Here is a 23,485-nt window from a genome sequence, read left to right as displayed (position 1 = left end):
AATTCGAGCGCTCATGAATGTGCTACTCATGTGTGTTAAGAACGGTAAATATAATTGTTTTGAAACACTTGAGACCCTTTTGGTACAAGAAACAAAGTGCAGCCAAAGATAAACATACTTTCAGCAATTACTGCGCAATTATCATTGTTAAGAGCTCATTCACTTATCGAAAGATACATCACATTAGGAGCTTCATGAACCCAATGCATAGGGTAAGTGTGCCTAAGTTCAGCATGTCCTAGTAGTCGGCACTTTTTATTTTTAAGCCCAAATAAATGAAACTATGTATTTTGTTTGCTTCAAATATATTGTCAGCTATCTTTACAGCTGTACAATTTCGGTAAGAAAAGATGATTTATTCTAATAAAAATTAAATTTTTGTCTGTGAAGGTCCTCAACAATCCATATTCTTAAGAAAAGTACAATAAAGACGTCGAATCAGTTTAACTAAACAAAAATATTATATTTTAATGAATTAATTTGTTATTATTATTCACTATTCTTACAAAAAAAATTGGTATGCCGACTGTTGGAACATGCCATACCGATAATTAGCAAGTGGTGCCGACTACTGGCAAAAAAGCATTGTTTTAATAAAACTACAAATTTATGAAATTTAATAAAAAGTTATTAAAACTTTATTTATTATTGCAAAAACTATACAAAATTTCGAATCTGAATAAATTAACTTCGTAATAATTGAAAAGTTCCACTCATAATGGTGACCTATTAAAAACGCGAAAATCCTAAAAGTGCCGACTACTGGTACACTTACCCTATACGGTTATGCTGATTCATGTAGAACGCCAAGGTAATTTTTGTCACTCCTTGTGTTCCATGGATTTTGAATTTAATAGAAAGATAAAGTAAGATAACTCTTTGAGTAAATGAATGATATGTAAAACACACTCCGTATTATACTGTCGAATATATATGCCGAATATACTGTCAATATTTCTGGGAGTGATAAATAAGAACAACATTATGTCGAATATACGGTATACCTAAACATACTTTTCAAATCTATAAAAAAAATGATGCGGTATTTTTTTATTTTTATTTGAACTCGCCCATTGTGGGTATTAATTTGGGGTGGTGGAGAAAATCAATGTAGTATGATTTTGGTTTTAAACATTGCAATTAGGGTTTGTAGAGGTACAAATGTTGGAGAAACGTTAGCAGAACCGCATCCAACATTCCACCAGCACATAAGTATATTGGATCATAGCAAGATCGTTAGGTTCACATACAATCAACATATATGTTATCATTTATTTCGAATGTACATATATGTAAGAGTGAGAGTGAGAGAGATGTTCGACTTAATCCAGCGTTACATGTACACCAATAAAATGTATTTACATAACTGCAAATTGCCTTTGGCAGCAGATCGTATGCCACTGTGTAGAAACATAGCAAAGTTGTATAATATGTATGTTTTCGGTATGTATGAATGTATTATTTGGATGGTGTTTGTAATTATTCAATAATGTCCTTGAAACTTACCTCTGACTCGGACTTTTACTATCAGAGGAATGAGCGTTACTGTTCTGGTCATCGTCCCGTCGCTTTGATCGGCGTTTATTATCGACACGAACATGATCATGTCCCGAACTGCTGGTGCCAGTGGGACTAATCACATCCGAGTCACTGTTATTACAATCCGCTTGATTCATTGTTTGAGGAAATGTAATCGGAACTTCGCTAGTTTCAATCTAAATGGACAAATGGAATGAACTATTAAACGGCTACAGGATAACACTGAGGTTTCGATACTAATATGCTAATCTCAACTTACCGCATATAAACCGGCCGATGAAGCTGTCGACGATGAGGCCGCTGCCCCGGTACTGCCGTAGTTCAGTTGTGAGTGATAACCGCTCGACAATATTTTCTTGTGAGCCGATGCGTGTGCGCGGTACGCACTTACGCTTAGTTTCATTGTGGAGTACACATATAAAGCAAAAACACAGACTTAGCGCCCGACTGCGGTCGAATATGACACACGACCACATTTACTACGCTTCGCTTTTCATGATCTGATGAACTTTGACCTGTTGTATTCTTACCTCTAGCAGTTGTGAGGAAATCCTTTCCCCCGCTATGAGAGTAGATATATGATTGAAGTGGACGTTGGCAATGCATTAACATCAAATTTTATCGCTGCATAAGAGGGTGGCTGAATTCGTTGTCCCCATGCGGCTACATACCACCAGGCTCTTACAAATATTGGAACAATGCATCAGTGGTTAAGGCCCCTACGTCTAAAAAGGAAGGGACGTGTTAGACGATACTTTTTGTAAATAATTTTCAATTTGTATTAGAATAGTTGAAGTGGGTCTTTTTAAAATAAAAAAATTAATAAAATAAAAAATAAACTTTATGTTCTTTAAAACCAAAGAAGCCCTTCTTACTAAACTCATACGACAAGTAATTAAAAATAATAATTGCAATATTGTTTTATATTATATAGGGTTTACATTTTTTTTACTTTAAAATCGTTCCCGTACGCGAAAATCTAGCAAAGCTTACAGGCTAAAGTACTTTTTACCAGGCGAATTTGGCCGAGTTAAAAACAGTAGTCTGGTTGCCAGCTTCTGATTGCCTGAAATATTGATTTTGAAGGATTGACATTAATTTTTACATTTTTACTAGTTTTCTGTTTTCGTACTTTCAGGAAAAGCTGTTCTCGTGATTGTGATTCTCATTTAGTTGAGAATTCTCGATATTTAACGAGCTTGCTTAACCCAAAAGTCGTCATATCCAAAAGTAGCTATATGAAATCATGATATTGGTGGCGATCAATTGCAAAGCTGTCAGTTTTATTTTGAGAATGTTTCTCTTTAATAAAGAGTAATATTAAGTTTAGGCAATCCAGACTTAGGCAATCAATCTATATATGTGTTAGTTACTACGCTTATAACTTAAGAACCGCTGGACTAATTTTAACGATTCATACAAATTCGGAATTGTCTCCTCTCCGAAAAGGATAATATGCAAAAAAATCGCGTAAAAATGTGTTATATTAACATTTTCATTTTGACTTTTGAAATGTACAATAGTAATGTTTTATTTTGCATAATTTTTTTCCATTTTGACTTACTTTTTTCTAATGTACATTTGTAGTGTTTTTTTATTTTTATTTATTTTTTTTTTTTTGAATTCAAATATTAATACCAATTTATTTAATTGACTTGATTTCTTGAGAAATGAAATTGATGGCGAGTTACATGGAAGTGTAGTACCGAATTATGTGGTGGCGAAACGGAATAGATGATGTCGAAATAATTTAATGGAATCGAATTTTAAAATAGAAGTACATTCTATTGACAAACTATATAAGGATCTTTAAACATTTTCTGTAAATAATCAGCGAACAAGTTGAAGATTTTTTCAATGTGTTATTCTTCTTTTGTCACTTTTTTTTTCAATTTGTATTATCTAATTGAATTCAGTAAATTTTTTGTGAACAAAATAAAGAATAATTTTTCACTATATACAAATTTTCACCCAAAAATTAAATAAGTGGGAAATACGATGTTAACTGACATCTACCTTTCAACTCCAGGGCCGACATCGTGGTTCAGCTGGAAGATGCGAACACATTTGAACAAACGAAAATTACCGAAAAACCCTAATGGGGCTCATTTCAAAGCGTGGAACTACTTCTTTCCTGTCACAATAATCCGTCCAATGTACAATCAGAAAAATACCAAATATAAAGGGTGGAAAATAGTAGAGCGAATGGGACTCTTAGTAAGAAAAGAATTTCTATCCTTGCAGAAATTCTTCCCAAACATTCGAGATACCTTTAATCGCTTTTGCAGGTCATGATATCGATCATAACTCACGGATAAGGGTACAACCCGATTCCATATTTATATAACCATCGTATGATTTAAGTTTTTTTGGTGTCTTGGTCACTTTTTTAATATTTTGGACATTATTTGGCATATTTGTTTCTAAGGAGGTAGAAAACCTCTTCGCATAAAGTTTGAAATTTTCAGAGTAGGGCCCATTTTGGTCTTGACCATATTCATTAATTGATTTGGCTAAAAATTGTATTTATGCTACCCTGGGGTAGGGAACCATCATACAGATAATTGCCACACAGGAATTTATTTAAATAAAGTCCCCACAATAGAGTATCTCCAAGTTCACTTTCACATCTAATTGGTGGCCAGAAAAGAAATTTTTGTTTTCTATTGAATTTGTAACCCCCAAGAGAATATTGGTTGGGCCACGTTTTGGTATAACCCTTATATAAATGTATCCCTGATTTCAGCTGTGACCGTGGTCTTGGCCACGTTTTTCAACTGATTTGGCCATTATTTGCTGTATTTAGGCTACTTTGTGAGTAGAGAACCGTCTTACAGAAAAATGTCAACATACGTAAATATTTTGGTACAGTCCCCATATAGTCCCCAGGCCCGCCGATCTATAGTGATGTTTACCGATTGGCGGACAACAACGCGGGTATTGTTTAATCGTCATTGAATTTTACTATGAACAAGAACATAGACTTTTTGGGGACTCTAATGCGCAATTTGAGGTGCTATGGTAATGGGTGTAAAAGCGTAATTAACTTTGACTATTCAGAAATTATTTTGCCCTCCTTCCATAGTTATTTATTTCTATTTAGTCGAATCAATATTTATATTAAAATTTGTTCACCTTTATGAGCTAGATTTGTGAAATATTATGCTATGCTAAATTTGCATTAAAGACTAAAACTACGGGCCGGCAACGCGGACAAATCCGATGAGAAATGTGACAAAAATCGTCAAAATAACGAATTTCGAGAGGTACCGTTATATGGGTACTATACCAAAACGTGGACCATTTTCAATACCAACCATCCTATACACAGTACAAATTGTTCTGCTAAATTTTGAAGCTCTACGTCAAATAATATGGGCTGTATCGTAATTTAAATAAACAGACATACAGACGGAGTCTATGACGAACATTTAGGGATGTTACAAACGGAATGAAAAAGTTAATATACCCTCCTTTCCAAGGTGGGGGATATAATAAGCATTAAAGACTAAAATTACGGGCCGGCAACGCGGACCGGGCCAGCTAGTATTTAAATAAAACTAACTGAACCGGCCCGCATTCCTGGTCCATAGCTTTGGTGTTTAACGCATACAAATCTTCCTGATATAAATTGTAATCTTATAGCTTTTCACTTTGAAAAAGCATTACCTTCGACTATAGGCGTGTCAGGTTACCCTAAAATTTGTAACAATTGCTGTCGGCTGTTAACAGAAAAGCTCTGTAAAAGAGAGCCGTTCGAGAGAGAAATAGCTGAGAGCTTGCAAATTCATGCTGGACAAATTTCTTCTTTCAAACGCTTGCAACTCTTCTTCTTCTCCTTCCGGTGATGCACATTTGGCCAAGAAATTTTAAAACATTTTTTATTTTGAAAAAACGCAAGACCAATTCTTTTTTTATTAATTTTTAAAAGATAATAGTCGCTAACCCAAAAAGATTCCATATTACTTTGTATGTGTACACACACCTACAGCTAATATTTTCTAGTAAAATTAATTAGCTTCACATAATCCATCCACAGGATTTGAAATCAAATAAAAAAATATATATCAGCGGTTTGTGTATTATAAAGTCTTTACGGCATCGTCCATTTACATGAGCTGTAATTTTGAATTCGTAGCGTTTAAAAGATAATGCTCGCCACCATAGGATATTGTATACTATTTTGTCGACTTGTAAATTATCCTTCGATGATTAATATCCAAGAAGGCACTTCGATCCTTGTTAAGGTCTTTACCTGACCTAATTCCACCAGCTGGCATCCGTCATTTTGCAGGTTTCTGCAACAAGTTACTCAGCTTAGGGTTAGAGGGAACGTCATCAATATATCGTATAGTAATCTTTTAACCGATATCTTCATTATTTTTTTGCAAATATAAATATTTTGGATAAATTCAAAAAGTGGGCGTGGTCCATTTTTCTGTCCATAAAAATCTAAGTAGAAGTATGGCGAAGGTGTTAAAAAATTCTCCAAATCGGTCCGGCCCTTCTCAACATTTTGATTTTTATACCCTCCACCTTATTATAGAGGGTATAATAACTTTGTCATTCCGTTTGTGGTTTGTGACTCCTCATTCAGATCGGCGTAGGAGTTTTCGAGTGCGGATGTATCTGGATTCGTTGGATTTGCTGGATGCCATAAAGAAAACTCCACCAGCCGAACAAAACTTAGCTGAAACATTTTCTAAAAAGGACAAAAGGGCTAAGACAACAATCATCAGCCTAATAGCAAATGATTATTTAGAATAATTTCGCGACAAGAAAGCAGCGAAGGAGATGTGGTCTGCTCTGCAAAATATATTTGCTAAGAAGTCGGTTACGAGTCAGACATTGTTAAGAAAACATTTAGCGGTTCTGCGAGCCTTGTGATGATTTGTGAAAACCTTTACTATTGTTTGATGAGCTTTTACGAAAATTAAAAACGTCTGGAACAAACGTGGATGAAAGAGATGCCGTTGCTCAACTTTTTGTCACGCTACAAGATTTTGACCCGGTAGTGGCCGCGTTGGAAAATATGAATGAAGAAAACTTATCGAAATAGTTAAGCGGAGGCTATTGGCAGATTATGCGAAGAGGCATGATCGTTGTGGCATTGATACTTCCACGACATCTGCATTTAGTAGTGTGAATAAGTCGAAAAATTTCCTTGGTGCCGAATTACCACGTTCGTTTGGTTCGAAGTCAATTTTTTTCATGACAGCGATCCCTGATTCTAAGATAATTAAAGATAAGTCTGAAGATTTAGTACTCAAAATAGATTCTAATGTGTAAACAAGATTGGTGTTTCAGAAATCTACAAAATTTTAATGAACCCATTAACGTAAATGTTAAAGACACTAAAAATCATACAGCTTACAAGAAATGTGTAAGCAAAGGGTAATGGAAAGATACACCAATCACAATGTAAGATGTCCTATATGTTAATGCGAAGTTCGACCATTACTTAAGACATATCTACATAATTCCCCACACAAAATTTGCTGTGCGAACAAAGATTTTTGTTCTTTGTTCAATTCAAATCACTCTCAGAACTAAGATGAAATGTGTGTCATCCCTAACAAATGAGAGCATTTATCGAAAAAATAAATTATGACACTTAAAAATTCAAAATAGAAAAATTTAATAAAATTTAAAAAATTTTTGAGAGGACTGAAAATTATGAATGAAAACTACAATGACGATTGGCGTATGTGCATTCAAACGAAAGTAAATTTTGTTTTCTGTCTCATCCGAGGTACGCATTTTGTCCATGAGTTGAAATTTCACAGAATACTGGAAACAAAAGAGGCAATATTTTCAAAATGTTTGACAAGTGCCTCTCCAGCAGAATTTAAAAATAGAGAAATACAAAAATATGTTCAAAATGTCAACATTTACACAAAAAGTTAAAAACTTGAATGAACATTGTAAAATTAATGATATAATAAATCTTTTGGGAGAAAAACAATAATTTCTTCTAATCATATTAGTGAGATTTCATGTATTTTCGTATAAATTGCCATTAACATCAACAAACAAAATTTTTGAAAGAAGGAATTATTTTACTATGAATTACGAATCGTACCGTATGAACGGGTTAATTCGTGTACCTAATTCTGAGAGCGAACAACATGATTGAAAGTGCAATGAGAACATAGCATAAAGGACTTCGGGATAACTTGCTGTCTGTGCCAAAGCTAACAGAAAATGAATTATGCGTTAAACTTTCTAAAAATGTTGCTCTTTTGAGAAGGGATGGAAAGGTCATTATGACAGCTCCCAAGAAAGGAAGTTTGTACGAACTGCTAATAAGAATTGAAGATAGGGCAAATGCAAGTTTTAGTACAACTGATTTGGGAAAATTTGGCACTCAAGACTGGGTCACCCTAGTGACAATTTTCTGGAAGAAATGATTCGACATAAATGGTTGATGGTTTGGAAAATGTTAAGCCTGTTAAGCATGTGCAATGTATTTGTTCAGGGTAAGCAATGTCGTTGTCCTTTTAAAGATAGTCGTCCAAAGTCCAGTCGCATTCTCGAAAGAATCCACAATAATATATGCGGACCAATTGATCCGCGAACATGGGATGGGCACGGGTATTTTTTAAGATAGATGGTTATAGCCACTTCGCAGTCATATATCTACTCAAAAGAAAATTAAATGCATCTGACCAATTTACCGAATTTGAAGCAACGGCTACGGCAATGCAGAATACCTCGATATCAGCAGTAACTGTAGACAAAGGTACAGCACATCTTTCAAACAAAGCAAAGGAATATTTTAAAAGAAAATGAATTCAGCTTCAACACACAGTTTCTTACCCACAGCAAAACGGATTTATGCTGAAATATTTAACCGCACTTTGGTTGAAAATGTAAGGTCAATGCTTATAGAATTTGGTTCTACGAAAGAATTATGGGGTGAAGCAGCTCTAACAGCAACATATCTTATAAATATAAGTCCAAATCTCTTTCTGACAAAAAGACACCTGCTGAATTGTGGTACAAGTTTAAGCCCAAAATTTTAAAACTAAGAGTTTTTGGATGAATAAAACTGGATTCAAAATCACAAGAAATGGTAACGATGGGTTAAACGTCTAGTCAAATCCAAAGATCCGAAACATAGTTATGCAAGAGGTATTCGTTTTGTCGAAAACTGTTTTCCTTATTTGCAACAGATTTCAGTAATAATGAAAGTAATTCAGCTAATGAATTGGCTTCTGCAGAAAATGATAACGATATTGATTCTGGCGAGGAGGAAACTACAATTAACGAAAATGAAGCCATGGCCAAATTCTGAAGCTGTTTCCAAGAAGAAGCGAAAGATTAAGGGGAAAATTAATAGGTAATATAACAGAAAATGCCAATTCTGCAATTTCCCATTGTATAGTGGAGCCTAAAACATATGACGAAATCATGAGGGATTTCTTTAAAGAAAATTGGATCAAAGCTGTGAAGGAAGAGCTTGACTCTATTGAAGAAAATCGTGTTTGGGATATGGTTCCATTCCCTGTCAACCATAAAGTATTGAAGTCCAAATGTGTATTTAGCATCATAGAGGAAGCAAATGGTAGTCCGTCTGCTTTAGAGAACCGGAATTGACTAATAAGACACCATTCACCGGTGGTGAAACTTAGTACAATTCGGATAATATTAGCGGTGAGCGTTCAGAGGTTACTTGCTCCAGCTTGGTTTTAAGAAATCTTTACATGGTCCGTGTCTTTATACAATGTTTCAAAGAAATTCGGTTTTGTACTTACTACTATATGTGGACGATGTATTGATTGCGGGAAATGATTTGAAAGCAATAGAGAAGGAAAACGATTGTGGACCGCTAAAATATTACTTGCGAACGAAGATTGAATATAAAAGAACAAAACTCCAATGGAAAAGGCATTGATTCTTCCAATAGAAACCCAAGATTTAACGCACAAACCATATCGTGAAATGCTGGGAAGCATAATGTATTTAATGTTAAGCGTCCGATCGGGCATATGTTATCAAATACCGTACATGGGTAGATTTCAAAACAGTCCAGGCGAGATACATTGGTTTGCATTAAAAAGAATTGTTTGCCATATTAAAGAAACTAAAGAACTCGACATGGTTAACCAAGATAATGTTAGTGATGAAGGGCTTATTGGGTTTCTAGATGTCGATTGGGCCTCAGATAACACAGACCGCAAATCTGAAAGCGGGTATATATTTTTGGTTGCCCTGTATCATGGAGCAGTAAGAAACAGACTATAGTTGCAACCTCAGCGAAGCGGAATACAGTTATGCTGTTTCGGAAGCTCTTTGGATTAGGGAAGCTCTTTGGATTAGAGACGAGGAATTCTCATAGATTTGAACATTCTAAATGAGAATAAACGTGTTTTAATTTATGAGGACAACAGAGGATGTATCGGCATAGCGCGAAACTTCTGACAGCAAAAGATCAGAACATATTGATACGAGGTATCACTTTATACGAAATTATATAGGCAAAGGAATCATAAAGCTTCAACATATTTCGAAAGAGTCGCAAGTAGCAGACACGTTTACAAAATCATTGAATACAAGCAAATTCATAAAGTTTCGAGATGAAGTGCAACTGAAACGTAGTGATTGAGAGGGTGTGTTGTGACACTCTAACTATTTCAATTTTTATATCCTCCACCATTCTCCTCGGAATATTTATAATAGACCCCACAAAGTATATATATATATATATATATATATATATATATATAGAACCACAATAACCACAAAGTATATATATATATATATATATATATATATATATATATATATATATATATATATATATATATATATATATATATATATATATATATATATATATTGGATCAGTGTAAAATTCTAAGACGATCTAGCGATGTCCGTCTGTCTGTTGTTATCACGCTATCTTTCGAACAAATTGAGATAGAGGGCTAAAATTTTGCATGCATGCATAGTTTACAAGTATGCAGGTTAAGTTCGAAAATAGTTAAGTTCATGTCGGTCCACGTTTTCGTATAGCCCCCATATAACGGTACCTCCCGATATTCGGTATTTTCATGATTTTTCCGACATTATTAACCGAAATTATTTCAAATTTCATATTTAAAGTTCGTAATGGGTACTACAGCCTATGACAACAATTTTTGTATGCAGATCCACGTCTTCGTATAGCCCCATATAACGGTACGCCCCGATATTCGGTGCGACATTATTTACCGAAATTATTTCAAATTTCGTATTTGAAGTTCGTAATGGATGCTGTAGCCTATGACAAAAATGTTTGACGGTACCTCTAGCTACTCAAAATTTTTATGATTTGAGAAACATTATTCACCGGAATTGTAACAAATTTCGTATTTAAAGTTCGTAATGGGTACTACAGGCTATGAGAAAAAAATTTGTATGTAGGTTCACGTTTTCGTATACCCCCCATATAACGGTACTTCCCGATATTCGGTATTTCGATTTTAGCGACATTATTGACCGGTATTGTTTCAAATTTGGTATTTGAAGTATTTTGGGTACTACAGCCAATGACAAAAAATTTAATAAGCAAGTCCACGTCTTTGTATAGTCTCCATTTAATAGTTTTCTTTTAAGTGGTAGTTTCCGGAAGTTTTTTTTTTTTAATTTTCAGGTTCCTTCCAAATTGTGGAGGGTATAAAAATTAGCTTTTTTTTACTTATTTGTTTTATTTTATTATACCCTACAACACTATGTGTTGGGGGTATTATAAGTTTGATGGGCCAAAAATTATGTAACACCTCGAAATATTGATTTCCCACATAGGAAAGTATATATGGATCTTCCTATCTCGCCGAGTTGAATCGATCTAGCTATGTATGTCCGTCCGTCTGTCCATGTTAATTTGTAATCACTCTACAGGTCGCAATTATGGCCCGATCTCCACGAAATTTAGAATGGAGGTGGGGCTAGGGTGATGATCTTTTGGAGATGATCGCATAATATTTAGGGGTCGAAATGGACCAGTAGCTATACAGGTCGCTATTATAGACTAATCGCATGTGGCTAGAGTTTAGGGCGGGGAAGAAGTCTACCAATTTGGGTGGTCATCGGATAATATTTAGCGGGTAAAATAGACCATATCTTTTGTGTTGAAAAAATTAAAAAAATTTCATTAAACCGCGAATATTTTAAATCCCGGTGAAATCACAAAGCCATGACAAGGTTACTTCTGATCTTTACATTGATGTTAACATCCAACAAATCGGATATATAGCAAAATATGTACAATATATGTGCATATCAAAGAGAATATGCTTGAAAGATCTCTTATATGTCGAGAACGGCTGAACTGATTTCGACAGTTCTCATTAATTCAGAATGGCCTCTTGGCAGGAAAGAAAGAACGTCTAAAAAAATCGCATAAAAATATCTCTCTAAAGCTGAAAATATTGATTTTGCACATTTTCTCATATTTTTTCAATTTTGTCATATTTTTGGCATATTTTCATTTTGAATTAAACATATTTCTACAACTAACAAAACTAAGTAGTTAGGATATCAGAATATCATATACGGATCGCATTTATGGCCCGATCCTAACGAAATTTTGCATGGGGACCAGATGAGGGTCAGAATAGAAGCCTACTCTTTTTGGAGATGATCGCCATATATTTAGGGGTTGAAATGGACCAAAAAAACTGCAAAATTGTCAGCAGGTCGTAATTATTGCCCGATCCTCACGCACATTTGAATAAGGGTTACCGGGCATTGCAAAAGCCAAGCAGTTTTGGATGGCCATCCAAAAATATTCAATGTGTGAAATAGTTTGCCAACTTTTGTAGACAAAATACGAAAATGTCCATTCCAGTGACTTTTTGGAGAATTCACAAATACAGGAAAGACACACTTCTGACTATTTCGTTAACGCTGATTTCGTTGAAGAATATAATCAAATGTCTGTATCTCATATTTATGCGTTTCAGTCAAAAACCAATAATAAATGTTAATCTTTTGCCACTTCTGAGAGATTATGGGTCTTTGGGAAATATTGGTTCCAGATCTAGGAAGACCATTTACGTGCAACATCTTCCAATAAAATGAGCAAATTAGTTAAAGTTTCTATTATTCGAAAATTAGAGAACGAAATCTGATGGTTTTCTTTTATTATTTGTCACAATATCTTGTGGAATTCTTTCGAGTATCTCGCCTATATAAAATGTATCGTTTATTATAGTGTTGTAGGGTATTCAACGGTCGGCCCCGCTCGACTGTAGCCTTTGCTTACTTGTTTTTATTTTATTTATTTATTTATTTATTTTTTTTTTTGAAATTTAACAGCGTTACCTAAAATTCCAACATAGCGTACACAAATATTCAATTTCCTCACTATGGTAAAATATTTTAATCGTCCGTATTACACAAATACGCCAAGTCCATACCTTAAAATCTACCTACAAAGAACGTTGTAAAAATTGCTGTTATATATGCCAATTACGAACATTCACATTTCTTGTTTCATTCATTAATCATTAATTTTGAACACACCAAGTAGAAATTGTTCAATTATCAATGTTGACTTATTTTAGTTACATTCCTGTAAATGCATGTGTGTTTACTTGTGTGGTGAAAAACGTCGACCGAGTACGTCGATTTTAGGTAACGCTGTTAATGTTGTCAGTAAAAATTATGGTAGATAGGTACACGCATCGACACAGCTAATATTTGAAAATACATATAATTTTTTTTTTTTTGACATATTAATGTTCCCAAGCTTTGCTGTATGTGTGGCAACCCGCTGAATAGCTATCAGAGTGGCAGCACACAAACAGAACCAGTTGATCTGGCATCACTTATGAAAATAAATTATTATTAGTTTTTCTGATGAAATCGCGTCGTTTTATGTTCCTATTATAAATAGTTTATTCATTAAAAGAAACCGTTCTTGAATTAATTGGTTATTGTTTTATTTGGTTATTTCGGTGGTTGTTACAGTATGTACCTGTTTTCTTCTACCATGGTTACAGCGTTAACTAAAATTCGACGTTGCGTACCCAAATATTCCACTTTCCCACTATGGTAAGATGTTTTGTACGTCTGCATTACCGACAGGTCCGTATCGTAAAATCTACCAACTAAAAATACTATACTGTTTTACGTATTTAGTAGTGCGCCCGTAACAAAAAAGGTTATATTGGGAATTTATGTGAAGCAGAAAGGCTATTGGTAAAATGAGCTTTTACTCTCAGATGAAAAAAAATGTAAATGTTGAACCTCTAAGAGAAATCACGAAAGCCAAGGAGAAGTTTATTTGGACGACGAGACAAAACGATGCATTTTTAAAACTCAAGGAAAAATTAATTGCCCTCCCAACACTTACTTATTTTTCACCGAAACGGCGCACTAGATTAATTGCGGATGCCAGCCCAGTGGCTTTGGGGCGGTACTAATTCAATTTACTGGAGACACTCCGTATGTCGTGTCTTTTGCAAGTAAGGCGCTGTCTGAAGTAGAGCGCAGATATTCGCAGACTGAGAAAGAGAGCCTGGCTCTGGTGTGGGCTGTCGAGCGATTTTATTATTACTTAGCGGGGATTCAATTTGAGCTGGAGACGGACCACAAGCCTCTCGAAGCCATTTTTAAGCCAACATCGAAGCCGCCGGCTCGTATCGAGCGTTGGGTCTTGCGCCTGCAGTCCTTTAGCTTCAAAATTATTTACAAAGCGGGGAAACATAACATAGCAGACTCATTGTCCAGACTCTGTAATCTGGATACAGCTGTTACTTTTGATAAGCCATGCGAGTTCAGCATTTGCTCTATATAGAAAATTCAGTACCACAGGCTTTAACCATTTTGGAAATTGTACACAATAATAGCAAAGATGATGAGATTTTGCAGGCAGTAGAATGTGTAAATACCGAAGATTGGAGTACAGCTACTAAGAACAGGTATTATCCATTTCGATTTGAGCTCAGTATTTTAGGAAATTTGTTGCTAAGAGGTACGCGACTTGTGATTCCTGCAAGCCTGAGACAACGAGTGCTGGATCTAGGCCACGAAGGTCATCCAGGCGAAACCGTGATGAAGCGAAGAATTCGTTCGAAGATTTGGTGGCCTTTGGTCGATAGAGATATAGAGAAATACGTGAAAAGCTGTCATGAATGTATGTTGATATCTCGGCTAATACCACCGGCTCCTATGAAAAGACGAATCATGCCAGACAGTCCCTGGGCTTGTGTAGCAATGGATTTATTGGGCCCGTTGCCGAATCACGATTTTGTATTTGTAGTTATTGACTACTACTCAGGATATCACGAGCTAAAATTTATGAAGAAGATAACGTCAACGGAAATTATTGATTTTCTCGAGGAAATATTTGCCCGACATGGATATCCCAAGTCAATAACTGCAGATAACGGGCTCCAATTTGTGAGCGAAGAATTCAAGACTTTTTGCAGTACTAATAATATCGACTTGATGACATCACCGCCTTATTGGCCCCAAGCTAATGGAGAGGTCGAAAACTTGAACCGCTCTCTTTTAAAACGTCTTCAGATTGCTCACTCGCAGGGTATGGAGATTTCGTAAATTTACCCTCATGTATAATGTCACTCCGCATGGCACAACAGGGAAAGCTCCATCGGAACTTATTTTTAATCGAGTCATTAGAGATAAGATTCCATCGCTGAATGACGTTGAAGAGAATGTTATCGACTCTGAAGTCAGAGACAATGACATTGTGAATAAAGATAAAGGGAAACAGAGAGCCGATTCTGACAGAAATGCGGTCGATTGCAACATCAGAGTTGGGGATAAAGTATTGATGCGAAATACTGTCCACTCTAACAAATTATCTACAACCTTTGGGCAAACTGAATACGAAGTAACGGAACGAAAGGGCAATGATGTCGTGATATCAGCAGATGATCCAGATGCCGCCGACGAAAGTCCTTTAACCAATGAATCATCATCGGAACCATCATCAAAATCATCTAACTTAGATACGGGAGGATCCAGGCCGAAAGTAACGATGAAGCTTAAGAAAAATAGAGGAGGGATGTGGCAACCCGCTGAATAGCTATCAGAGTGGCAGCACACAAACAGAACCAGTTGATCTGGCATCACTTATGAAAATAAATTATTATTAGTTTTTCTGATGAAATCACGTCGTTTTATGTTCCTATTATAAATAGTTTATTCATTAAAAGAAACCGTTCTTGAATTAATTGGTTATTGTTTTATTTGGTTATTTCGGTGGTTGTTACAGTATGTACCTGTTTTCTTCTACCATGGTTACAGCGTTAACTAAAATTCGACGTTGCGTACCCAAATATTCCACTTTCCCACTATGGTAAGATGTTTTGTACGTCTGCATTACCGACAGGTCCGTATCGTAAAATCTACCAACTAAAAATACTATACTGTTTTACGTATTTAGTAGTGCGCCCGTAACAAAAAAGGTTATATTGGGAATTTATGTGAAGCAGAAAGGCTATTGGTAAAATTAGCTTTTACTCTCAGATGAAAAAATGTAAATGAACTCAAATGAAAACTTGATTGTCTGCCTTAAACAAAGGTTCTGTAAACACGCTATTACATATTACAATGATAAATGCAGGCTGATGCCTCATCACTAAGTATTCCTGAACAATCGACAATTCGTGTTCTTAACGTACTTTAGCCCACTCGAGCCAGTTAATACCTTTGAGTGTATAGTCATGTGTTGCCTTAAAGAGTAAATAAGTTGAAAGTGCTCACAATGCCCAAAAAGCCCTGCGTCCGCAGTAACCATATAAAATGGAATTAATATTGTCACACAATCAAATATACGCAGAATATTATAAATTTTCTTTCCAAGTCGAGTAATTAGTTCGACAATCAATTATAAATATGTCAAAAAGTTAGCGTTTTTGATTTAAAAACAAATGCCATAAATACATTTTAATGCCCATAATAAATATAACATTTGCGATAACACAATAAATGACCATATGTCAAACGTTGTTTTTGACAAATACCTATATTGAATTACAATCAATAACAATTGTACAAAATTCGTTAAGGTCCCAAGAAAAATTTACTGCTCACATTTACAAAATAACAAGTGAAAACGCGTTAAGTTCGATCGGGGCGAATTCAACGTGGATCTCGAGGTTTTTATATTCTTAAGGGTTTTCTTCGCCTCAGCTTAACGCTTTTTTACTTGTCTGTGTATTCTTTTTTCATTGTGACAAGCTGTTGATATCCAAACAAAAAGTTCATAGAAATAGTTCGTTTTTATACCCTACACCACAAGGTGGTCAGGGTATTGTGTCTTTTTGCACTTGTTTGTAACAGGCAAAATGAAACGAGATAGACCCATAGTTTCTTTTGATGATCTGCATAGAATCACATTCTGAGTCCATTTATGCATGTCCGTCCTTCCGTCTGTCCATGTATTTTTGTTAACAAAGTACAGTTCGCATTTATTGCCCTATCCAGATGAAATTTTGCACAAATCAAAACAAACAAAAATTTAGATATAGCTCCCATATATATTTTCGTCTGATTTGCCTTTTATTGTGCACCAAACGTGTAATATCAGTCCGAATAGTATGGAATTGTGCACGTACGATCAGATTAGACCTGAAAATGAGTATGCCAAATGTGATCGAAATCGGTTCAGATATAGCTATAGGTCCCATATATATTGTTCATCCGATTTGTTATTTTTGTCCTCCGCAGCCGTAATATGCACTCTGTAACAACAATATTTGGGGAAATATATCAAATACAGCTCAGAAATACATTTGCTACATTTTATCGAGATCGGTTCAGATTTGGATATAGCTCCCATATATAACTTCGTCCGATTTACATTTTATTGTGCACCAAACGTCTAATATTGGTGAAAATGGAATGGAATTTGGCACTTACGACCGAATTGAGTCTAGAAGCTAGTATGTTAAATTTGGTGAAGATCGGTTCAGATATAGCTATAGCTCCCATATATACTGTTCATGCGATTTGTTATATTTGTTACCCACAACCGTAATATGCACTCCGTAACAACGATATTCAGGGAAATATATCAAATACAGCTCAGAAATATCTTTGCCAAATTTTATCGAGATCGGTTCCGATTTGGATGTAGCTCCCATATATATTTTTATCCGATTTCAAATTAATTGTGCACCAAATGGGCAATACAAGTCCGAATTTAAAAGATACAAATGCTTCGGCATATTTAGTCCTTTTAATTGTTATATGGAGCTCTACTAAATTAGCAAAGTGGTGTAGGGTATCATAAAGTCGGCCCCGCCCGACTTTAAGACTTTGTTTACTGGTTTTTTTTTTTTGGTTTTGCATGTCAAAGGGTAACACGAAATCAAAGTTGCATGAAATAACAAAGATATTTAAAATCAATCTCAATCCTCATTACTTTTGTCGTAGCGGCGTGTCGTTCCGATACCAAATTGTGTAAAGGATTTACCCAGGGAAAAAAACGATCGGAACTATAACCAACTCTTTCTCTATATCCAGTTCCTTTATTTTCATTTGGTTCATCATGCGATTTTGACTTATAACGATCTATTTGGGTCTCGTTACTTTGGCCCTTTTTCTAGCTTTACTCCCCTTTGTGATTCTTATTTCATGAAAGAAAAGGGGATCGCTTTTAGTCTACTTTAATTAATACAAAAATAAAAATATTGTTTTAACTACAAAAGCCTGATTTATAAAGTCGACTTTTTTCATATGAACTAACGACTGAACTGAATAAACAATAAAGCTTAAAAGAGATACCTAAACTTCGACTTAGCTTGTGTACGCTAATATTCAACGTTTCCACTATGGTAAAATGTATTGTTCGTCCGTAATACTTAAATACGCCAGGTCCATGTCTCAAAAGATAACAAAACTATGCAAAAAATTATAATTTTTAAAAGTAATCCGCTTCATATATTTTCCATTTTTTTGTATTACTCATTTTTATTTCCAACATACAATCATAGAAATATTGAAATTGTACACATTATCGGGAGTTATTGCTTAATCCAGATTTGTTCAACCAAACTTACAATACAAAAATAGGTCTTCTTAAGACATGATCACTTTAAAACTGGTACAGACTCTACATGCTATTATGTATACCCTATTGCTATATTTGTATACCCTTAACCATACATAGTATGGAGGCTATATTAAGTACGTTATTCCGTTTGTAACTCATCAAAATAACAATTTTAGACCTAAAAATGTATATATTCCCGATCAGCGTAAAATTCTAAAACGATTTAGCCCTGTCCGTCCGTCCATATGTTGTAATCACGCTAGAGCCAAACGAAATAAGATAGGAAGCTAAAATTTTGCACATATCAGTCTTTTGTGTGCAAGCAGTTCAGTAACGTTCCAAGATGGTCTATATCGGTCCATGATATCGTATGACCCCAATATAACGGTACCCCCGATATTCGGTATTTTGAAGATTTTAGTCACATTTTCCAATGGAATTGTCTGAAAATCCACACAAGGAGTTCTTTTTGAGTACTGAGTATGTTTATGTAGGTCCACGATATCGTATAGCCCCCATTCGACCGTACCCCCGATATTCAGTATTTTGACCATTTTAGACACATTTTCCAATGGAATTAATATAGAGAATATATCTATATCGGCAGGTTATATGGGAAATCAGTGTTAAAGGACTACATTTTACTGCACTGAAATCATCAAATCCCAAATTAGAGCACATTGGGTCGACTAGTATTAGGAGATAATATTCTATGAGGGCTATATCCAAATGAGAACAAATATATACCTTTTGTAACATCAATCATCCTAAGAATAAGATGACAGCCTGCACAACGTTTGAATGACGTTATGATATTTAATATCGTAATTACAAATGGTAAAAGGAGAGGCTCACGGACATAATTTGATCGACAAAGATTTCTACTCTTTACCATACTTTATGGGGTCCCTATCTTTTATAAACCGATGACACTTTATTTATGTTAGTAGTTAAACTAAAGTCATGTTGCCGGGACTTCAATTTAGAAATTAATATCGATTCTGATGACGACAACTCCAAAAAACTGAAAACATACAGGGTGAGATGAAAAAACTGCAGCCAACTTCAGACTGTTGTAATTTATAAGCCACTCGTATGACAGCTGTTAAAATTATTCCAGTGACAGTTTATTATATTGTTTACAAGCGTACAAAATCATTTTGGTGAGAATTTTCCAGAAAAAATGTTATTCGTGATGGAATTCAAGCGTGATAGTGTGATTTCTTTATATTTGGCTGGAAACCCACAAGTAGCTTTAGATAGAGCACTCCAGCATTTAAATGCGATTAAATATTTTGTGTCTCATACCATCGCTCGTTACCGTGATACTTATAGCGTAGCCCGACGTCAAGGAAGTGGACGGAAGAAAACAGCAACATCAGCAGAAATGGTTCGAAAAGTAAAGAAGCGATTTGATCGAAATCCGCGTCGCAGTGGCCGAAAAATGGCTCGTGAGATGGACATATCGCAATATTCCATTCGACAAATATTACAAAAAATGGTTCGGGGTAAAGCATGAAATTCAAAAAAGTGGAAGAACTTACACCGCAACGGAAAGAAAATAGACTCAAAAAAGCTAAAGAGTTGCTTCGCTTGGCCGAAAGTGGTGAAATGCCGTATTTGGTTTTCTCCGATGAGAAAACATTCGTTGTCCAGCAGTTTGTAAACAAACAAAATGATCGCGTTTACTTGCCAAAGAGGTCAGCTGAAAATCTGCACCTTCGATTGGCCACCAGAACTCAAGCGCCGGCCATGGTGTGGTGTGGGCCACCATAACCGCCGATGGTCGCTCTACGCTCGTATCAGAATAAATGCCGAATATTACCCCAAAAATATCCTGGAGGTGTATTAAAACCTTGGGCACGTAAACATTTTGGCCGCATGGTTTGGACATTCCAACAGGACTCAGCACCATTGCACTCAGGACGCGCCACCCGAGATTGGTTACAAACTGAGGTTCCTCGCTTCATTTCTAGTGCACAATGGCCACCAAAATCTCCGGATACCAATCCGTTAGACTATTATGTCTGGAGTATTTTGGACAGCATGGTTGGCACTAAAAAATACCAAAGTGGTGATGGACACTCAAGCAAGCGCTTCGCCGGGAATGGATCAAAATACCGCAGAGCAACATTCGGGCAGCGTGTGACGGTTTCATTAGCCGTTTGAAGGCCATATCTCTTGCCAAAGGTGACCAATTCGAACAAATATAAACTTATTCAAAAATTTGATGCTTTTTCCGACATTTTTTGTTTTCATTCAATAAAATTTTGAAAAAATATTAAAAATTATGGCGTTTGACTTTGCTGCAGTTTTTTTTATCTTACCCTGTGTGTACAAGTTTATATGCAAAATTTCCTTTATTCACCATAAATATTGTGGACTCTAAATAAATAAATTGGAAAGAATAAATCAATAAACCACAAAAAAGAAAAACAACAATAAGCTTGAACTTTAAAGAGAAAAGCTAACCGTTTACAACTTATATTAGGTTCTTAAACATATGCATTAAACGCGGTTCGGGTTAGCTGTTATATTATTAAATATGGAATTGTGAAATTCAGTTTTAACATATGTTATGTTATTTTTGAATATTTCCAAATGTTCTGCGCGGTCATACGGTTGAGAGATGGGATTGCCCAATTAAGTTCAGGCTTTGAACATGTTAATAGACATTTTTGTTGTTCTCATTCTTGCATCTTCCACATAAATGGGAAACATTGTGAATGATAATGCCTTCCTCAAAGTGGGACATCAATGTTCGACTTTCTTCAAGTTTTGCATAGTGGTTGACTCTTTCTGCTACCTCTCCTAAAGAAGTTAAAAAATATATTATCAAATTAGATATCCGAGATTACTTTAAAAATAGTGACCTATTGCTGTTTGTTCCTCCTTAAAAAAGTAAAATTCGTTAACACGTAACTCTTATAACATGTAAACTCAGAGTCCGGTTTATTTAAAAACTTCGCATATCCCATATTTAAAATATTAGATCGCGCATGAAGATGCGCCAACGATCAGAAATATTGACAGTCATAGCTCAGTATTCAAGTGTTATGCTGGACTAAAGTGCTGTATTTTTATAGGATTTCACATAGGATCAAGCTTGAATTTTCTTATTTGCAAATAAATTTGATAGACATTAGTCTTCCAATGCCCGAATTCGCCTACAGTGGGCTATTTTTTTGAAATAAACCCAAATGAAGTATAACAAAAACTTGAAATCCTCTATATAACATTTACACAATCCCCTATCTTGATAATCAATGTCATCATTTCACACTGCCTAATAAAAATTGTTTGAATTATTAATTATAACAACTACAATGACCTCTAAAGTCCAACACATTTGTGAAATAAAGACTAGAAGACAACGTTCTGGAACAGAACAAATATAAAATGCCATTTCCACTTTAATCTACGGAAAACCGACATATAGTTTTTGGTTGGGTTCACATTATTCCTATCAATGTGCTTTACCGAATTTCACATTTGTCATTCTCTTTTGCATCAAGCGACAATCATTTTCGATAAATGTCACCAAAGCTATGAATAATTGCTAAAATAGCTTGCCAATGGTGCCGGTACGGGTGCGGGTGCGGGTGCGGGTGTTTCATTCGAATAGTGATAGTACCAAGCATACAATTGCACTCTACGTAAGTATATTTATTTATTCATTTAAAGAAATTTCGGAGTAGGTGCTCCATCACAAAATGTTAGACATAAGTAAATATTGATATTCCGAAAAGAAAGACGAAAATCTGATAAGAATTACAAAAATACAGAAAAACAATCGTTATTTGCTGCCACTCTTACGCGTTCACCTGCTGTCTTTCCGCCTGCCCTTCTGGCCAGACCGTGATGATAGTACATGTGTACACTTTGAAGTTCAGTGTTTTGATATATCTTCGAGATAAGGAAATAAAATTATATTAAATTAAATTAAGCACTACAGAAAATAATCTAATAAATAATAAAGCAAAAACAAATGAGAATTAGACAAAAATAGAAACATATATTATTCACAAAGCAGCTATTGGTACCCTACACAGACAGTATCAAACTGTTTATATTTATTTCTCTCTCTGAAGAAAACTAATTTAATATTATATGTAATATATATATATATATATATATATATATATATATATATATATATATATATATATATATATATATATATATATATATATACACTCATGTGATTTTATATAAACAAAAATATTTCGAAAAAAAATTGAATTAGAATAGGCACTAGGTAAAAACTAGTTTCACGAAACAACTGAACTTTTCTGAGCTATCCATGAACATGATTCCACAGCAGTAACTCACTTCACTTACAATTTAATATTTTGAACTGAGACTTGCAGCGTTAAGGCTAGTTTATACATCATTTTGCATTTTATAGCATGCTCGCAACAAAGTTTATTCCAAGAAGAATCTCTATTTAATATAGTGGTTATTAATGTATTTGTTGTATAAGTAATAAGTAAAACAAAGAAGACACATTTTTTTCCACTTTGTTCCTATCTAATCCAATTGTTCTGGTAAGGATTCCCAAAAGTTTGGGGTAGTTAAGTGCAACAGATTATCAAATGCTATTTTCTTTTGGGTAATTTTTGTAAAGAAATTTAGTTAAAGTAGTTCGTGCCGGAACGTCATAATTGTAGATACGAAACCAAGAGAAGTGCGGAGGAACATATTGTATAAATTTAATAAATTTCCCTTTGTTTTTTTCTTTGCAGAAGCCAACCGATGACTTAAGCCGGGCAAAAAGAAAACTTTTTATGTATCCTCACCTTAAAAATGGTAACAACTTTGAATCATCGCTTGACGAATGTCATCCAATGGCGTGGATACACATTCAGTTTGTTTGTTGTGGGAGGTAAGAACGTTGGCGTAACACTATATTATCGGTGTTTTTTCGTCGGT

General features: G+C 35.0%; 1 protein-coding gene across 1 annotated transcript in view; it reads right to left on the bottom strand.

Annotated features, from left to right (window-relative positions):
* Nucleotides 1-23,485, bottom strand: part of LOC101900750 (uncharacterized) — a 112,440-nt gene that overhangs the window by 54,701 nt on the left and 34,254 nt on the right. Inside the window, exons 2-3 of the mRNA XM_059118529.1 lie at nucleotides 1,799-2,264; nucleotides 1,507-1,715 (exon numbers count right to left, since the gene is read on the bottom strand). Of these exons, the coding sequence (XP_058974512.1) occupies nucleotides 1,507-1,715; nucleotides 1,799-1,942 (353 nt within the window). The 5' untranslated portion in view covers nucleotides 1,943-2,264. The remainder of the gene's footprint in view (nucleotides 1-1,506; nucleotides 1,716-1,798; nucleotides 2,265-23,485) is intronic.

This window comes from Musca domestica, unplaced genomic scaffold (assembly GCF_030504385.1).
Source record: "Musca domestica strain aabys unplaced genomic scaffold, Musca_domestica.polishedcontigs.V.1.1 13, whole genome shotgun sequence".
NCBI classification, from domain to species: Eukaryota; Metazoa; Arthropoda; class Insecta; order Diptera; family Muscidae; genus Musca; species Musca domestica.
The sequence above is the reverse complement of the archived record's forward strand: the minus strand, read 5'-3'. Positions and strand labels throughout refer to the sequence as shown.